Genomic DNA, 19,402 nt, shown 5'->3' on the forward strand with positions numbered 1-19,402 from the left:
AGCTATCTTGCTGGTGGCATCTAGTTGTTCAGCGATTCCTCTTATCGCATCCCTTGTATGACTTATGAATCTCTTCTGATTATAATAAATATAATTAATCCAATCCTCATTCTTATTGATTGTTAGCCACCAGAACAGTGACTCAAACCCTGCAGCGATTTGATTCCTGGCTTTATGTTCATTGGGAACTCCTCTAGGCACCCCAATAGAATCTACGTATACTCCATCATCGAATGATACTCCTAAGCTTCTTTTACTTCTTCTGGGTATTTGTGATGTTTCTCTTTCAAATGCCAGGGTGAAGGGTATAGCTAATTGAACAAGTGCACAAGTGCCTCCCCAGTTAGATGGTAGGGTGGACCGTTATATCTTCCCTCCACAGTACCACCAGAGATCTGCCCGGGGGATCTCAAGTCTTGAGCAGTTCCCCATCAAGTCCTTGGTAGCATTCAAGGTCCTCGTGCACAAGGCAAATTCTCCCAGATGCTGGGTAGCACTCACACCCTGCCGTGAGAGGCAAGCTGTATGGTTACCTATAGCTGTGGAGAATACACGGGGAATCCTGATATTGCTATCACAAAAGGAAGGGAATAGCAAAGAGAGAAACTTACAGGCCTCATTTCCCCAGGCAGTCTTTTCTTGGTACAATGCAATCATACATCACATCCCCTGGGAGTGCTTGGTCCACCCCAATGGGAAGGGCACACTATCTGGGCAATTGGTTGTCCCAAGGCACAAGCATAGCAATTGCTATGGTTGAGACTCTGGACAGTATATTTGACCCATTCTATCCAGGCATTCACATCCCCATACCTTGTTTCAATCTCAAATGTTTGCCTAAGATCTTTTATTTCTTTAACTGTGACAACTGCTGCATTTCAAAGAGGGCCTCCTGTTTTCTCCTTGAGTTTCTCTCTATCTTTGGTGGCAATAGAGGATCGTTTCCATTTAGCTATTTTCAACCTGGCTATTGGGTCTCTCCCAGTTACATCTGCTTCGAGACCATAAGTATGGTTAGTAATGAAATCAGTCTGACTAATCGTTATAGTTATTGGATTACATTGTAGATGCTGACAATTGGGCTGAACGGTTCCTTTAAATATGTTCTTTTTTTTAATTATTTTATTTTTATTTTTCTAACCTCATGAAGTCAACAGCTGACATGGGTGTATGCGACCACCCTTTATGAATGGTTGTCCACCATCCATTAGTCCATCTTGGGCAAGGGGGTCCTTCAAACATCCCTCTTGTCTTAGGTTCAGGACAGAGATATTTGTTCTCTCTGCTCAATTGTTGTTGGGCATTTAAATCTCCACAAGCTAATACCTCACAAGCATCAAACGTGACGGATTGTGGTACATAACCCTCTGTCACATTCACCCATATTTTGACGGGGTATCCCGTCTTTGCTATTATCTGGTCATGCCTTTCCAAGTTGCCAATTAACCAAGGCCTTCTCTGAGGCCTACAATCACTAGAAACAAAATTAATAGTTGATTTTTCCCTGTCATTATTTTTAAACCTTAGGTTTCCAAATAATTATCAATACAAAGAATAAGATGTACACTACTACTAGAACAAAAACCCCTTGGTTCCCACTTTGATTCCCTATAGGCCAGTCCTTTCTCTCAATCACAAGTCACACTCATTAGTTACCTGTGAAAATAAAAGGTTAGTTTACAATTGTAAGCTTTTATCTTGCTCAGAGTCTATTATGAGATTTTTCTTTTTGATTTTAACTTTCAACAAGTCTTCTGTAGAAACATCTTCCCTGGTACTAGGGTCGATGGATGCTTTCACTCGAGTATAGTGAGTCCAACCTTTTTCTGCAGTTCTTACGCCTGTTTCAGTGGTTAGTAGTACTTGAAATGGTCCTTCCCATTCAGGCCAGAGTTTTGATTCTTTCCAGGTCCAAATCAGGACCCAGTTTCCTGGCTGATGGGGGGTGGGGGTGGGGGGGGTGAGCCAACAACCCATGGGTCCTGAGAGATGACAAAGAAGAGGACAACCCCAGAATACAGTTCTTAAGAAAACTCTCATTTCGTACTGTGGTATCTCATCCCTTCTGCCCAGATAGGGTAATCTGAACAGCATCCCATATGGTGAAATTCCTATATCCTTTCTTGGTGCTGTTTGAACCTGGAGGAGTGCTAAAGGTAAGCATTTTACCCGAAGAAGTTGGGTTTCTAACACTAATTTAGTTAATTGCTTCTTTAATGTCTGGTTCATTCGCTTTACCTTCCCAGAAGAGGAGGGGTGCCAGGGGGTGTAAAAATCCCACTCAATCTCTAAGGCCTGCATTAACCCTTGCAGTATGTGTGAAGTGAAATGACTTCCTTGATCTGAATCAATGTTTTCAGCTATCCCATATCTAGGGACTATTTGCTCCGGTGATACCTTAGCCACAGTGTTCGCAGTGGCAGATACCAAGGGGAAAGCTTACACCCATCCAGTCACGTTGTCAATTAGGACAAACAAGTACTTAAGTCTCCCTACTTTAACTCAGTACAGTCTACCTGTAGACTTTGGAAAGGTCGAATCCCTGGTTCCCATCCATCTCTAGGTATGTTACAGATGACCTTTTTATTTACCTTTTGACATATGGTACATCCTCTGCATATTTGCTTCACTAAAGTGTATATTCCTACACAGCCATACTTTCTTAGCACAACACCACATGTTGCTTGCACCTCCCAATGACTCTCTTGATGTAAAATGATTAATATTTGCCTCATTAGTGCTTTATTCAGCATTTCTCTCCCACCAGGGAGTATCCATTTTCATTCAGACTTTGTGGCTCCTGATTCCTTAAAAAAATCTTTCTCTTAAAACTTTTTAGTTCTTTCTTAGGTTTCAGCAATTCCCTGAATCCTCTCTGGATTCATTCTCCGTTTTCCCTCAGACATTAGATGCCTTAAATACCTGACTTCTCTTTCTACATATTGTAATTTATTTTTCAATACTCCCAAGCCCTGCTTTCCCAGAAAGTTGAATAGCTTGTTAGTAGTTTCCTTCACAACTGTTTTCTCCTGTCCTGACAATAAAAGATCATCTGCATATTGTAACAGTAACACCTCTCCGTGAGGTTAGAAATGCTCCAAAATCTGTTCTAGAACTTGCCCAAATAAATCGGTGGCTCTGTAAACCCCTGAGGTGAAACTGTCCATCTGTATTGTTGCCGTCCCCATTTCAGGGTCTTTCCAGTCAGAGGTGAAAATACCTTTGCTCTCAGGGCCTGAGAGCACTCCATTAATAGCACTGTTATTCCAGTCTAACAATTTACTATTTGAATGCCCAATTTCATCATCAAATGCCTTCCCAACAAGTTAGTCCCAGCCTTGGTATCCCCTATTCTCCCACGTGCCTGGTGACAGGACGAGGGGGAATGGGCTAAAGTTACGCCAGGGGAGGTTTAGGTTGGATATTAGGAAGAACTTTACTGAAAGGGTTGTTAGGCATTGGAATAGGCTGCCCAGGGAAGTGGTTGAGTCACCATCCCTGGAGGTCTTTAAAAGATGTTTAGGTGTAGAGCTTAGTGATATGGTTTAGTGGAGGACTTGTTAGCGTTAAGTCAGAGGTTGGACTAATGATATTGGAGGTCTCTTCCAACATAGATGATTCTGTAAGTCTGTGATGATTCTGTGAAAAGTGGCACTGTTATCCCAGCCCCTTCTACCCCCATCACTTTTTAGGGTTTCATTAGTTAACTTAATCCCTGATACTTTGCAGGCCAGTAATGACCTAGCTGCCCCAGTGTATTGGGTTCAATGGCAAGGTTCTGGGGGGCTGCAGTGGCAGCCCCTGTGAGAAGAATCCAGAAGCTGCCCCGTGGCAGATAAGGGACAATTTCATCTGGCCCCAAAGGGGCCCACCGCTGCCCAGAGCCAAGCCATGAGCAACACAGTCCGTGCCTCTGTGAGAGCACATCCAAGAAAATGAAAACAAACAAACAAACAAACAAACAAAAACCTGCTGCTGATGGGGTCCTCAATTAAAGGCTTCATCTCCTTCTTAAAACTCCTAACCTCTCTGCTGGTATGGGGGGGGGGGGGGGGGGGGGGGGAGTTCACCTAAGAGGATACACAGTTAGTGTTAGTGCTGTTAGTAACAGGGAAGGCAAAATTCTCAGTATCTCTTATACCTTGTTCTAATTCTTGCCAGAGCCTAGAGTGCGCTCCTTCTCTAGGGACAGCGTTAATTGCAGTCCCTGTCTCCCTTCCTGGAGTGACTGCTGCTGCCACCGGTGCAATATTAGGATTATAGGGAGCATAACTTGGCTCCTTCTCCGAAAAAGGAATCAATCTTATTGCTTACATATAAATTTAAAGCCTGAATTTTCATCAGACCTGTATTTTGGCCAAAATACTGATGTTTCCTTAATTGGTTCTTTTGTTCAGACTGATACACAATATTTAACCATTTTCTTCTTTTATCATTTCCTCTAATTTTGGGATTCTTTTTCCAATTTCTTATCATTCTTCCAGAAGGACTGTCGGTAGGCACTCCCCCAGGGATATCTCCCTGTCCCGTGGAACCCCTATTTTCCCATTTTTCCCAGCGCTTGTCAGGGTGCTGCTACAGAAACTTACCTCCTGCAGGGTACCACACACTAACATTCCAATTCTGGAAAATGGGGGTGTACTGCCAAGCACTTTCCCATGCAAGGGGTACCGTACACCTATGAGTTTACCAGATTCGCTGGTGTACTGCCAAGCACTTCACCATGCGAGGGGTACCGTACACCAAATTTCCCGAGACTCTTCCTTTTTCTCTCTTATCTCACACTTGACTCGCGTCTGTCTCCGGCCGTGCCCTTCGTGGTGCTACAGAACCACGGATCAGGACTCCACACTTGCTTCGTACAAAAGTACGTCTCAATCACACGTCACACAGAGTCTCATCCGACCCCCCAAGGCAATACTTAATATTTCTTACCTTGGTCTGTGCACAGAGTTACCGGATCAATTCTCGAACCCGGAGTGCCTACCTTCTTCCCTTCCCCAGTACTTCATGGATCCTGCCTCTTTAATCGGTCTCGGGCCCTCTGTCAGCTCTCCACAGAACCGCCACCATTGATGCACAGGACCGCTGAAATCAGCAGGGCATGCCTTCCTGCTGCTGCTGCAGTGGGGCTCCCCGGTAGGTGACTGGATCCCGGACGAGCCCCCAAATTGTGAGAAACACTCCGTAGCCAATAACTTAGGCTCAGGAGAGGATCTCACTGAAGTAGCATTTTTATTCGCGATTGCAACGGCAGGCATCCCGCAAGCAGTGCACCTACTAGTTCCATAACACAGTTTATATACTTTTTTTTTTTCTCAACGACCGGGACCGTCCCGTGTTTTCCCATTGACTGGGTAGTCCAGGTTCACAATCCATCCAGTGCTTCACAGACAATACATGGCTTTCAGTTGCTGGCCTGTTATAAGTCAAATTTCTTTTGACTTTTATACTCTTTGAGGTGGTAATGTTTCTTACACAGTGATTTCTGCCTAATTGCTCTAAGGATTCTGGTTGTCTGCATTTTACAAGGTTGTCTGTTAAGCTTTCTTATCACTGCAAGCATATCTCAATACCACATTCCTTCCCTCTAAACAACGTAACTCTGTGCAAAAACAACATTTTTATTCCCACGGTGTGTACGGAATAACTGGCACCTATGAAATATGGAAAATGAGTTGCATAGAGCTAGGTAGGTGTTCTGCTGCTGTCAAAAACAACACATTTTTTTACAGTGCAATGGCCAGATCCTCAGATGGACATGTAGTTGCATTTTACTTTGAAAGCAAAACCAGTCTCTGAGACACGGCTTGTTGCAGTGGTCAAAGGATAGGTAACCAAAGGCATCTAGCTTCTAGGTGCTAAAATGAATTTTTGCCACCCTGTCTTTCTTTTCCTTTCTGTCTCAGTTTGATATGTGTTACAACAGGGATGATGATATGTTCATCAGTATGAGAATATGAAATGCTTTTTGAAAAGGGATATGAATAATACATTCAGTGAGTGCACCTGAAATGGTTAGGGATATTAACATTATTGATGGTATTTCCCACTTTCAAACTCTAAGAGTTATCTCTGAAATGTGTACTGACTCTAAACCCAGAGCTTAGTTTGCTGCTGCCCTTACTATAGACTTCTCCTACAGAGAACAAAGCAGTGTATTTTGAAGAGATGATGTCTGGCAAAAAATGCAGACTTCTGTCCTAGCTAAAACCTACTGCAGTGGTAACCTCATCCACAGCCTCTACGAGAGGAAGCATGTAAAAGAAAGGAGGCACTCAGATTTTTTGGTTGGAAAAAACTACCGGCAGCTAGGACCAGAACAGGGCCCGAGAAATAATTTTCTCTTCTGCATTCCCTAATGACTAGCCTAGACTGGCCCCTTCTCTGTGCAGGGATGAAGAGAAACCTTCCTCTCATCCCAAGTTGCATATGTATCCCAGACACCTACCCAAGGCTGCAGATACAAAGCTGGTAGCTGGCTAAAATTAAATGCCAAACACAGCCGCTTCTAACCCCTTGTGCAGTGCTGGGCACAAGTGGCTTCAATCAACTTTCCACCAGTAATTTTTCCCATACATGCACTTAATCTCTCTGACATGCATGCATTAGAATAAATAAATATATATATATATTTTCTAGATTCATTTGTAAAGAGCAAGGGAAGGGAGATTATATGGCTTTACTGGTCTGCACCTTTTAATGACATGGGATGTGCTCAAGTAATATAGTAATAAGTGCCTTCATAAGTGGTTTCTTGACACACATGCAATTCATTCCTGAGCTCTTTCACTGAAAGGATGTACAGAAAACATTTTTTAGTGCAGAAATCTTTTAAAAAAATCTTTAAGCATCATTTTTTCTTTTCCTTCTCCTTCATTTCCACTGGTTCTGACTCCCCCAAGGCATATTTTGCCAAATGATCACAGTTGGTAATACTGTTGCATTCCAAAAACTACCAGATTTTATTTTTCCTCCTGTGTAATCTTTGTTAACTTTAACAGTAAAACCTGAAAAGTCACAGTCAATGGTTTGTGTTGAATTCACCATTTTAGATTAGTTTTTCCCACAGATCCTCATGCTTTCTTTCTGTCAGGTTCTTCATTAAAATACCGTAAAGGTGATGCGATTCTCTAGGCCAGCAGTGAATCATTCACCAAGGCCACACAAACCATCAGCGGGCAATATGCTGCCACGTGCAAAGCTTATCTGCCAACTGGTCTCCATACAGATGTGCCCAAAAGGTACCTTCCACCTCTGCAGGTAGCTAACAGGTTGCTCCGCAGGTTACTGCAGTTGGATTAAGGATCGAGGGTGGCAGGAATGGTGATTTAGCCAGGAGCTGTGTCTTGAACAGTGGGGGCTGAATTAGGTCAGAGCAGTGCACTCCATGTGGATCCCAAATACTCCAGCAGCTATGAAGGCTGTCCACATAGCCATGCTCCAGGGTTTATTTCAGTATAGGAGTAACTCTGGCTTCTGCTGAGGCCTACAGGTTCCACACAGGGCTGTGTTGGGCTTGATCCGGCCCCACTAAGAGGTCTGTCTTGCTGGAAGCTGTTTCAAATTGCAAAACATTCACTTAGCTGGTATTAAGGAAAAAAGACACTTTTCGGTCAACGTGTGAATTTATTAGAAATCTGAGGGGAATGGAAAGATGCATGGGTCTGTGGCTGAACCAGTGCTTTCAGGACTGTGCTAGGAGGTTGCTGAGGTTGTTGACGGGCATATGGTCCCAGCATGAGAGTGCTGTATGGAGTCGGTGTCCCAAAGTCAGTCATTTGGGTTTCAGTGTGCCACCACTGCTAGTCCTAGAAGTAGTAGCCTTCCTTGGCATCAGAGGGAGGGGTGGCACTTCCACAGAAACATGTGAATGTCAGACTGTCATATTCCTGAATACGCAACCCATGGCAGATGTTCTCTGATTACAGTAACTTACAGCTAATATTTACATTTCTGCAGATATATCATTTGCCCAAAACTTTACTTTCATCTCATTATTTGCAATGTGCAATGTTATTTATAATCAATAGCGTATTGCTGTAACTATGCTTCAGAAAATTTCCAAGTGTACAAACACAACTTTTACTGAAGGAAATGGCTGACTCTTCATGTCTTCTGTACAGAGGCCCCTGGAAGAGTTTAAAGAACCTGATGTATCCTTAAAAATTGACTGGAACTGTACACACTATGAGCATTGCCAAGACTGTACATTCACCTGTGTGTGACTAGCAAGTAAATTCTAGTCTAACATAATGGTTTTGGTTATTTTTCATTGGCTGTTATTACTTCCCACACACACAGCTTCTGCCCTCCCTTCACAAAACCGAGAAAGTACAAAAAAAATCAACCTGAGATGTCTGGGTGGCAAATTATTGGACTAACAACAGAGCTTCAGACTCTGAGAAGAGGTCATATTCAAGTGCAGATTTGTTTTTTGTTGTTCATTTAATTTTTAGAATAGATTCAGGCTAAGCTTGAATATAAATATTCCTCAAATGAGAACTCAGATCTGCATCTTGAGATCTTCATAAGAAAGTCCCAAGTGATCAAGGGCCTCACCCCATATTCTAAACTGACTGAGCTGCTCAGACTTGCAGAGGTATTTAGTAGGCTGGTAGAATTGCAAAAACAAGAAAACAAAACAAAACAAACAAACAAACAAAAAGCAACAACCACCCAAGTATCTTAGGCCTCTAAATCTCTGTTTGCTTCAACAAGAAACCTGAAAATTCTTGAAAATTCTGCTTGGCTCCTACAAAGAATTTTAATCTAGTCTTCAAAAGCTACACTTGTCAATCAGCAAATTTAGATATATGTCTAAGTTGCAATAATTTAATGAGCTGGCATGCATCAATTCAACAATGGAAATTGTGTCTCCAGCTACTGCAAACAGGAAATAAAAAGGATTAAACAGCAGAAGCACTTTGCAGAGTACCTGCATCAGTGCCTTAATTCAAGTTTCAAATGGTAGACCTTTAGGAATGTGAACATTGGCACTCTTTTTTTCTTTTTGGAAGTGGGTATCTTTCTCTGTGATTTGCAGGGTTTAAAAAAAAAAAAAAAGAGGTCAAAGACTACTTGATGATTCTTTGCCAGTGTAATGAATTTAGAGTATACTAGAGCCCATGTAGAGTAGACTGCAGCCTATGAAATTCAAGAAAACCTAAGAAAAGGCAGTGCTAGCAAATGCTATAAAGGAGCTTCTCCACTGGGATAGGGACACCTCCACAGAAGGCTGGTAAGAACAATACAGAAGTTGTGTTCTCCAGGAAGGTCAAAACTGTTAAATGTTTTTTCAGGATGGATGGAGAAACTGAGAAAGGGACTTGTTTGCAGATGGTTGCTTTGAAAGTTTAAGTCATTTATTTGAAGAAACTCTGGATGCTGTGAATGTCTCCAGGAAGCCAAAGCAGTTCCTTGTATGTCAGAAGGCCTCCAAAGGAGCAGTTTTATGGTAGGACTCTCCACAGGGTATGTATTGGCTAGCGAGCTATGGCAAGAAAGCACAAGGATGTTGCTGAAGCCTGGCAAGTTTACACATGTGGGAGATTCAGTCAGGGAGTTGAGTCAGGGCTGGTACCTAAATTGTTTGGGCATGCTGCAATTTCCTGTCTTTTGGCTTATTTTAGCTTTCTTAGAAAGTAGCTATGTCTCTGTAGCACAAGGACACAACATTTCCCCCCTAACACACACATACTTTTTGTTTAAGTGAACTCAGATTGTTGAAATGTGTACAATCTGAAGCTAAAGGGATTTATCTGAGGAGTGAGCTGGGACTGAGAGGCTTTAAGGTGATGCAGTATCAATTACTGACTGTTAAACCCCTTTGACAGCAGCAAGCTTGCCTCCTCGCACTAGTTTTAAGCCCCCCTTTCACGTGGCAGAAGCACACAAGCCTCAGCCACTCCTCCTTGGCATGATCAAACTCAAGTTTCTCTTTTACAGTTTCTCAGTTTTTCTGTCTGAAAAGCTGTTTACTGCCCATGTTTACAGCACTCCTTCAGCAATGTTACAGAAAAGGGGTGACTGTATTATTGTTGTTAAGAATCCCTTGTGACAGTCAAATACATGCTGTGTGAGTGAAGGCATGTATTATAAAATCTTCATTCAAAATATCCTTTAAGTGTAGGGGCAGAGTCTTCTGAATATACACCTAAAGGAACACTGACATATATATGCTTCCTAACGGCTGTATGATGGTAATACATATATCCCTTAGACTTGAAATACCATCTCATAATGATCTATAAATTCAACATTATGTGTTTTAGGTTTCAAATATTTTGATCATTGTCCTGTCATTAGGAAATGACTTCTCTGGTATCAATTTGCCAAGGTAGACACACATGATGTTACAGTGGTCAGATAACTCTTAAATACGTGCTCTCTTAGACTCAATAATGCTGCTAACAGTATAGGCATATATATGCAAAGACCTCTTTTGTTCAGAATATAACATTCTTCTGCAATGCAATATTCTCTAAAACATACACTGCATCTGAGACCCCTGTTGTCTAAGTGAGGCCGATGGCACTGAAGTAGAGCTAACTCTCTTCATGTATCAGCTACCAAAATCATCTCTTAACCACAGAAATGTTCTAAGTTCCACCCACATCTTGCCCCGAAGATCATTATATAGAATGCATTTAATCTAGCAGATGACTGACTTGGAAGCGAGTATGGCTTCACAAAGAGACTATGCCAAAGTAACTTTGTCATACTCCCCTCTAACATCAGCTGATGACTTACCCCTTGCTGAGTAGGTTAGCCTAAAATTTCTCCAGCATGATATCATTTGACTTGAATGGTTCTGTGATTTCTACCAGCTGAAAAGTTTCCCCAAACTCAAGCCTCTTTTTTTTTTTTACAAGGCAGTATGTGCTTCAACTGCATTTGCTCACAGCAAAGCAAACATCATGCAAACAGCTGTTCACAACTGATGCTAATGGACAGAACTTATCGAGAACTACTTATGGTACTCTAGTTTCTGTAAGCACACCTGAAGTGTGGCTAAGATAGTTAACATGGTGATGATCACAGTATCACAGTTATGAAGTGGTAAATTTCAGCTGACCATAGCTGCTGCGAGGATAAGGTCCCAATATCCCTTCTATTTTATCCTTCCTCCTGCTGCTTACCTTGTGCTGGCTCCAATTTTGTTAATTTCTCTGTAAGCTGACTTAATTCACTTAAACAGAAGAAAACCAACCCTGCAAAAAAAAATGGCCTGCTTTCTGCCATTTGAGAGCTGTATCTGCTTTTAGGAAAATCTGGTGAATGCTACAGCCAGCACAAAGAAGGTGGCAAGACTACACTGGCAGAGCGGGCAAGGATAGGGAGGAAAGAGGGAGAGGCACAGAAGGTGCCTGAGGACTTTCAGCCTACAATCTATGATCATTCCCCTTGTTCAAGGAGGTCAGAAAGTCTCTGAAAAGAGGACACTACTTTGGGGCATCTGGATTTGTTTAAACTGCAGCCAGAACCAAAAAATCATGAAGTTGTTAATGGCTGTTCACTTGTATGGAAACAACAACAACAACAACAAAAAAAAGACTGGGAAAGAACTCCTGTGTCCTGACTTGTTTTAGGCTTGCCATGGAGATGAGTTCCAATTGCATTTTAACCATATCCTAAACTGTGCATCAGGCAGAGCTTTCTGGACATGCCAAAAGGACCTTCAGGCTATCAAGCTGGTACCTCATGCTCACCAGGCTGGCTGATACTGTAAGTCATTTCATGAGTATGGTGAGAACTAGTTTATTAGCTTTCTTTAATCACACAAATGGAGAGGAAGGAAAAATAAAGCTGGTGAGGAGAAGGAAGACATATGGCTGGACCATATCAGATCTTCTTTATATTTGCTGAAAGCCTTTTCTGTGGCTAAAGACAGCAAAGACAGAGAGAAAGAAAGAAAGAAGTGCTACAGCAGGATTACTGCTGTGCTGAGACAGTTCTGAACAATCCATCCTCAATATCTATTTAATTACATGTATTTTAGAAGACAAAACTACAAAAAAAATTAGTAAATGAATCTCATGACTAAAGGGTTAAATGGCTCTAAGCACTGGGATAGGATAAGTATTGATATTGAGATGAAGCTGTCCTGCTCATCACTATCTGGTAATCTGTGTCCAGGTTACCGAGGGAAAAGGGTTTTCTTTCTATGAACAGTGTCTGCTGTTAGAAGCAGAATGGTAAGCTAGTATAGTAAAGCCAATGTTTCTATGTGAAGAAACCTTCTGACAGACAACTGTTTGTTCAGCTCTGTAAATTCAAGCTGGGGCTGGAGAAAGAGGTTGCCAGATCACACAATAAAACAGTTGTATGTTGCTTCTGTCTTGTACCCAAATGCTGAGTGGGAGACCAGGCAGAAGGAGAACAGGAACCTGAGATTGTCATGCTGTGAACAGTTGTCGAAATAACACAGAAAGATGAGGCCAAGCTCTGTCTTTGGCAGTAAGAATGTGTGAGGGGTAGGAGGCTCCAAAAGGTTCATATCCCTCATGTGACTGTGGAAAAGAGCACTCGAATCACAAAGAATATGTAATGGATGGGCCAGAGACTAGGAAGGGACAGTTTGACAGATAAAGATCTTGGAAGCTAAAGGCTACTGTAGTAAGAAATGTGATCCCTGTCCTATTCTCCTGCTCCATCCCTCTATACCCAACAAACAGACAAGTATTTCCAGTATTAAGTTTCAAATGTTGTTCTTTACCTGCTCCACCCCAATGATAAGGGAGCATTCTTCCATTTATCTTGCTAAAGGAGTCTGCCTCTGATCCTCCTATGGCTTTTCCTCACTTTTATTGCTCATGAAGGGCAATGACAAGTAACAGGGAGAGAAATTCAACCTCTGCCTGTTTCCATGCACTTTAATATCCTCCTACAAACACCTCATATCTTGTTTGACATCAGAAAAGTGACCAAATGCTTTATGAGGATTAAAGATGAACCTTCATCTTCTGAATTCTACTTTATGGAGGCAGATAAAAGTAGGAGTGACTTTACTACAGTAAAGTACCCAACAGGGGTAGTGATTTGTGACCTCACAATGTGAAACGCTCCACCGTCTTCTGTTACAAGCTCAGTTGACCCTTGACTTGTGAGGTATTTGAGCTGTTGTTTTGTTTTTTCAAAAACAGAATATCATTATTTACTGGAGACCACTGTCCAAGGACCTCACTTCTATGCTCCGTCAGAAAGCCAGTGCATGGCTGGAGGATGTGGCTCCTGGTATGTTCCCAGGAATTCCTTCCTGAACGGACTTCTTCATAAGCTGTAAACTTGTCAGTTCTGATGGGCCCCTCGCAGAAAACTGGAATGTGACCTCCCTGTCTGGGGGTTAAACCTCCTCATTTAGACATAGCCAAACCCTTCACTAAACTGAGATGGAAAACAGTATGTTACAGGGACCTCATCTATATTTGGAGTCCTATCAGATTAAAGGTGTGCATTTGAATTAACATAAAATGGCATAAACTTCTGTATGCCACTTGTAACAGATCAATATTAAAACCAGTCTTAAATAAGCCTATCTCTGAAGAGAGTAAAGTGTAGTGTCAACATTAAGGTGTATTTTCCTGGTTTAACTAAGAGGGTTCAAAGTGATGCAAGTATGCTTTATAGAAGAGAATCTGAATTACTGACATGACTCCAGCCTGAAGAAAGTGTGAAATATCAGGGAAAATAAAGGTAATGTTTTCATTAAAAAGCTATGTACTTCAAGTGTTTAACATCCTGCTGAACTCAATGAAAGCTGAGGGTAGTCTGAACCCACTTACCACATCTGTCTAGCCATGACACGTAGATACTACAGTACAGTAATGAGAAGGATGAAGACTAAATTAAATGGTTGAGCATTCCTATAGCTTGGTCAATCCTAGCTTCTGAGTAGACCAGAACAAGCCCCGGCTGCAATTTCTGCTCCTGCAACTGTGCAGCACGGAGGCAGCTGTAAAGCAAGACACCTCACAGAAAATCTGAAACTGTCTATCCAAGTTATTGCCATTCAGCTATTGCTTGAGTGTCATTAGTTAAACCGGCAGGGAAGGCACACTTTCATGCTGAAATTAATTGTTAATGCCATGTTAAGATGACTCTCAAGGTTATAATGAAAACTTATCCTATGAAAATGAACTCTATGAACTTAATTGTCATCCATACTTCAGTCTCTTTATAGTAGTCTGGATTTCCACTAAGGGCTTAAAATGGATGTGGCATATACTGCAAATCTAACTCTGTACATGACTGCAAGGGCAGGTGATTTAACGAGGCCAGAAACATTATCATTGTCAATCCAAATGGGAGTGACAGGACATGCCTACATCAAGAATCCCAGGTTCTTTCAAGGCTCTGATCTGTTGCCCTAATACAAAGGAGGTCAGCTACTTGGAAAGCAAGCACTGAATCCCCAACCCTTACAGCTTAGCATGCTAAAGTGAACCAGTATTTTGGCTTTCTGTAGTTTGCCAGGCTGTAACTTCTACCTGTTCAGCTGCTAAGACTGGAGGTGGGTCTTGTCACAGCTGCTCCCAAGTAAAGGCCATGCTTCACAAAAGCTCACCAGTCAGTATTATGTTGTCAGCCCTGGCTGGGATCATGTCTCATGGGGGGTGAAGATAGTCTTGGAGTGCGTAAGTAGTCTCCTATACAGCACTAGCAATGATATGTGCTTTCTTAAAGAAAACAGCATACCTCTAGGGAGGCACACAACAAAAGCTAAGCCTCTGCAGCTTGGCTTGTCAGTCCTCATCCTCTGCAAAGGAGGAGAGAGCTATCATTTTCAGTTCAGATATGAATTCAGCACAGTGAAACTCATGAGGCAGCTCTGGAAGGGGGACAGTAACAAATCAAACAGTGATGCACATCCCTGTCTACATAGTAAGCTTGAGGGCTGGTGCACACAGGGAACCTGACTTTCTTTCCAATATCAAGTGCTACAGTAGGTCTCTGTGGATATGTCTGTCCACAGCAAGTGACTGTCTTCTACTAGTTTTCTACTTACAAAGCAATATTGTCATTCTGGAATAAAGTCATTTACCAACCACCGGATGACTGTAAGAAGGAATTAGGTTCAAACCTTTACTACTAATACCTGTTGTGCTCACTGACTTACACCTGTAGGCAATCCATAGTGCAAAAAAAAAGACCAGAAAGGCCGAATTAGGTTCTAGAACCCAAATTACTGTCCTAGTAGTAGATGGGCACACTTTTGGGCAGGTTCTGCTTTTACATAGAAGATACAACTGCAACACTGATGTGCAAGTGCCTATTATCACATAGATAATAGGCAATAGACAAAAGCAGGAGCAGATAGCTCAGTAAGGCATGTACCTGGCGTCTTGAGTTTATGGCTAGCTCAGGTTGCTCTTATGATGAGAGGTGTAGCAAAGAGTAAAAGCAGGACTATCACACTGCAGGGTCTTATTTGTTTCAGTTTTTAAGTTGGGTAATATTTTTTTTAAATAAACTGGAACCTCCAAATGTGAGGCACTGTAGCATAACAAAAGGTGTTACTAGTTATTAGAATCTGGAAGTAAATTTAACCTACAATTCTGAGTGTGGGACTGGTCAGACGGTGTCTACTGATACATATTTTCTGCTATACTGTATAGTTCTCTCTTCCCTACTGTTTCTGATCAGTGCTGGAACTCTTGAAAACACCTTTCACCTTTCTGTGCCCTTCCTTTCTTCATATTTACCTTCTCTGTTTGGACAGTAAACTCTTTGGGGCAGGGACATCAGCACAATAGAGCCCATAGATACTACTGTACTGCAAAGGGAACAGGAAGCTGCATCCCTTATGTGAGGGCTAATAGTATCAGCTGCTGCAAAACTTTTAATTCTTACTTTGTGCTTAGTTTTTGTTTCTTACCACCCTTACTGTACAGGCATAACTGCTCTTTGTCTCCTTTCCCACCCTCCTTCCCTACTACCCAACATAAGCCATTGTATAGCAACCATGCTTCTATAGCTGTTTTGTACAGTAAGGAAAATAAATTGATGTGGTGTAACTGCATTTGTACAAAGGATTTTGCTGAAATATCGGTTAAAAAAAAGATCATCCTACAACTTGACGTGGTTGTAAATCTCACAATGACAAATCTGGAGTAAATGCAGATGCTGGGACTCCAATTCTAGTGGGTAAATTGAGGAGGAATCACCAAGTTGAAGTATTTTGAAGTGCAGTGACTTAGAACGTAGAAGTTCTAAATGTTTAGTGTTATGAATCTAGTAGCTCAATCAGCTGAATTTGTTTTTCTTATCGTTCTTCAAAAGAAGCTTTCCAGCTCAACTCCAAAGTAAAAAAATAAGTACCAGTTGATTCACAGCTTTTTTAAGCACTATGTTTGTAAAAATTCACTCAGTTAACTCCTCTTGTCTTTTCCCCTCCTATACAAGTTTTTAAGAAGTGATTAAGTTTTTCAGACAAAGGTAGAGGAGAATCCTTGATCCTGTTCCTCCTCCAACCTCTCTCCACATGCAGCTCTGCAAAACTACTGTCTTTACAGAGGTTTGGGGTGAAAGACGTCCCCATGCTCAGAGCCAGCACATAGCCTACGCCTATTATAAGCACTGTTTTGTAGATTTCAGTAGAACGTGAGTCATTCGTGGCTGATGTGCTCTCAACAGGCAGGGGACTGCATTTTCAGTTTTGGCAATCAGATTATTTGTATTGAGGGATCGCTTATACAAACCTGTGGGTTTCATGCTATGTCCCTGTACTCTCTGGGCTTGTGGCACACCGAGGGACTGAGATGGACAGCAAGTCAGAAGCAGAGCTGGAGGGAGATCTCTTTCATAATTTTGACAGGGTAAGAATCTTGCCTATCTTCATTCCGACAGCAGTCAATAGTTTTACGGGCCAAACCAACACAGGAGTAGGCAATGTGCCTCCGTACACTTTAAGCATTACCTGGCTTTTCCTCACACTGCTAATGGGGAAGAAACAAATCTGGCAGCTCATAAAGCTAAATACAGCCTAGTTGCTAAGGTAACCCAGCTGATAAGAACTGCATACTAATAGACAACAGCAGGCACAAGAGACTCACGTGCCTTTGGATTTTTTTTCCCTCCTGAGAGCGGAGCAGAATCAAAAGTAATATGCAGGGTGGGGCTCTATAGCTATGCTCATCCTTCCAAGCCGCTTGTACAAATTGGATAGGTCTGCCTTAGGCGTGCACAGGGAGAACCCAGAGTTTCAAGGGTTTCATCGGGTTCCAACTCCAACAGGACATGGAGCCCCTGGGAGGAATCCAGCCACACCTACCATTGCTCTCTGGCACCTCGCCTTTCCTACCTGCACAGTCATTCGGTTATTACCTGTACTGGATGAATGGCAATGTCAGAGCAAAGGGGTAGCACAATGTCTGTTCCCAAAGTTCCACTGCCAGTGGTTGCCTGGATTCATGAACAAGCTGTTCAGTCCCAGAGAGCTGGTACAGAAACACACTGGAAGCTGGAAATCTCAGAAACCCACTTGGCAATGTATTTCCCCTCACAAAAAAAAAAATAAATTTAGAATTGTATTAGTGAGTTTTAAGTGACTGAATCAAAAGTGAGGTAATTTGAAACATATCATTAAATTCTCACGTTCCTAAGCCAACCTCTATGTAATAAAAGTTTGGATGAAACCAACCCTATTGTAGCTGCCTTTAACTGCCTCTTGCAGGGACTCCTATGTCTTCCTTTAGGTAACTGACAGGTTTCTGGTTAGATCAAGTATGCCAACCACCCATTTTCCTTCGTGCTAGTAAGCTAAAGTGGACCTTGCTACTGGAAAATGGACATTTTTGACACCTACACATAGTTTTGTGGTTAAAATCAGCCCTAGTTGGAGTCAACAACAGCGCTTCCAAGAAAAGCAATGGGTGCAGAACTTCAGCATGGCTGCAAGGACAGTTTCTGGTGGCTATGGCTCTACCACGGGTGCTGTGCATGCCTCAGTCACGCTGCGCTCAGGAAGCCTGCCAACGCAACAACCCTTGCCTATCCTTGTACCTTGGGGAAGTACCTTTTATGAGATATCAAAGTCCTAAAATGTTTGACAGCAAAACCCTCCCAGTTAGAGGTGTATGGGGAGTGGAATTTCCATTCTGCAGAAAAGCTAATTTCAAGCACCAATCTTGATCAAAACTGCAACTGAGCTTAAAAAAAAAAAAAAAGAGAGAGAGAGAGAGAGAGAGAGAGAGAGGGAGGTGTTTTTCCATGGGGTAGAATTCTTTGAGATGATTTTGGGGGAACCAAGATATACTGTTTTTTTTTAGTCAGCCAGACAGAGAGCCTGCTTGCTAGAGTTCAAGTTAGGGGCTGTCTACCAACACTGTTGTTGCTTTCAATTAGAAGTTCCAGTGGGAAAATTGTCTGTTACACAGTTTTGCTAAACTCCCTTTCTTAGGTACTTTTAGTATTTTTAAATGATGTCATAACTAGATGACTATTGATGCCTGAGTGAGTTAGCTTAAATCTTGGCTAGTGTTATTTAAAGGGTATACAAGTCTGCCTTTGGATTATCCCAATCCAATGTCCTCTAGTTCTGACAAAGTTACAGAAAGGACTTGTGCATATTGTGTTGATAAGATAGCTAAACATGTTTTTTAAAATCAACTCTAGCCACAAATGAATAATAAATGGAACCTTAATGAGTAACATAAAGATACTCTATATCTCTTACTTGCTAGAAAAGTGTAAAATGGCCATAGAGCAAAAGAAAATAAGGTCTTCAATTTTAAATTCTTTGCTGTAAAAGAGAAAGTACTTTACTGGTAAAATTAGTATTTTGAGAAATGATATTACATAAAAAGGTAGGAAAGATTAACCAACCTGTTGTAGAGGTCATTATTTTGTCTGACAGGAAGTCTGGAGCTTTATTGATTGACTTTCTCAAAACATAGTATTCATAGATAGCACCAAGCAAAAACATTGTTTTCTTCCTCAGCACCAAATAATTGCATACTGCATTTAAAAACAGTCTCTATCTACAAGTAAACAGGTTTATGAGGCTGTGAGGTATCTTAAGTCCAGGGAGAATTCCTTCTACGTTTTAACATATTTGATCTTGGAATAGAACACGTTTTGGAGCTCAGCTCAATGTTTTAGTCAGCAGCCCCTGGGGCTTCCCTGGTAGCTGCTTCTCATCACTGTCTCCCATGGCAATCACCTGCATGCAAATGGTTAAGCCAATAGAAAGTCCAGGCTCCCTTCTCACCAGTGTAAGTAAATAAGTACTTAGCTCTGCAACTGGACTATTGGTAAGTGTTTCCATTACCCTACCCATCAGTCTTTCTCATGCATAACATGGAAATAATGCCAGTGATTTTTAAAAAGCTTTTTTCATCAATACATCTATATTGACGTATCTTCACAATGTAAGAGCCCAGTGCTGAAATTCTCATGGTCT

At 41.8% G+C, this 19,402-nt stretch overlaps 1 protein-coding gene across 6 annotated transcripts in view; it reads right to left on the reverse strand.

The window, feature by feature from the left end:
* ETV6 (ETS variant transcription factor 6) overlaps positions 1–19,402 on the reverse strand; it is a 145,434-nt gene that overhangs the window by 8,834 nt on the left and 117,198 nt on the right. Inside the window, exon 6 of one of the 6 annotated variants that reach the window (XM_083820785.1) lies at positions 4,060–7,557. The exons of the other annotated variants lie outside the window; for them this stretch is intronic. Within the exon in view, the coding sequence (XP_083676911.1) occupies positions 7,490–7,557 (68 nt within the window). The 3' untranslated portion in view covers positions 4,060–7,489. Of the gene's footprint in view, positions 1–4,059; positions 7,558–19,402 lie in introns of those variants that run through there. 6 annotated transcript variants of the gene reach the window in all.

This window comes from Anser anser, assembly GCF_964211835.1.
Source record: "Anser anser genome assembly, chromosome: 1".
NCBI lineage: Eukaryota > Metazoa > Chordata > Aves > Anseriformes > Anatidae > Anser > Anser anser.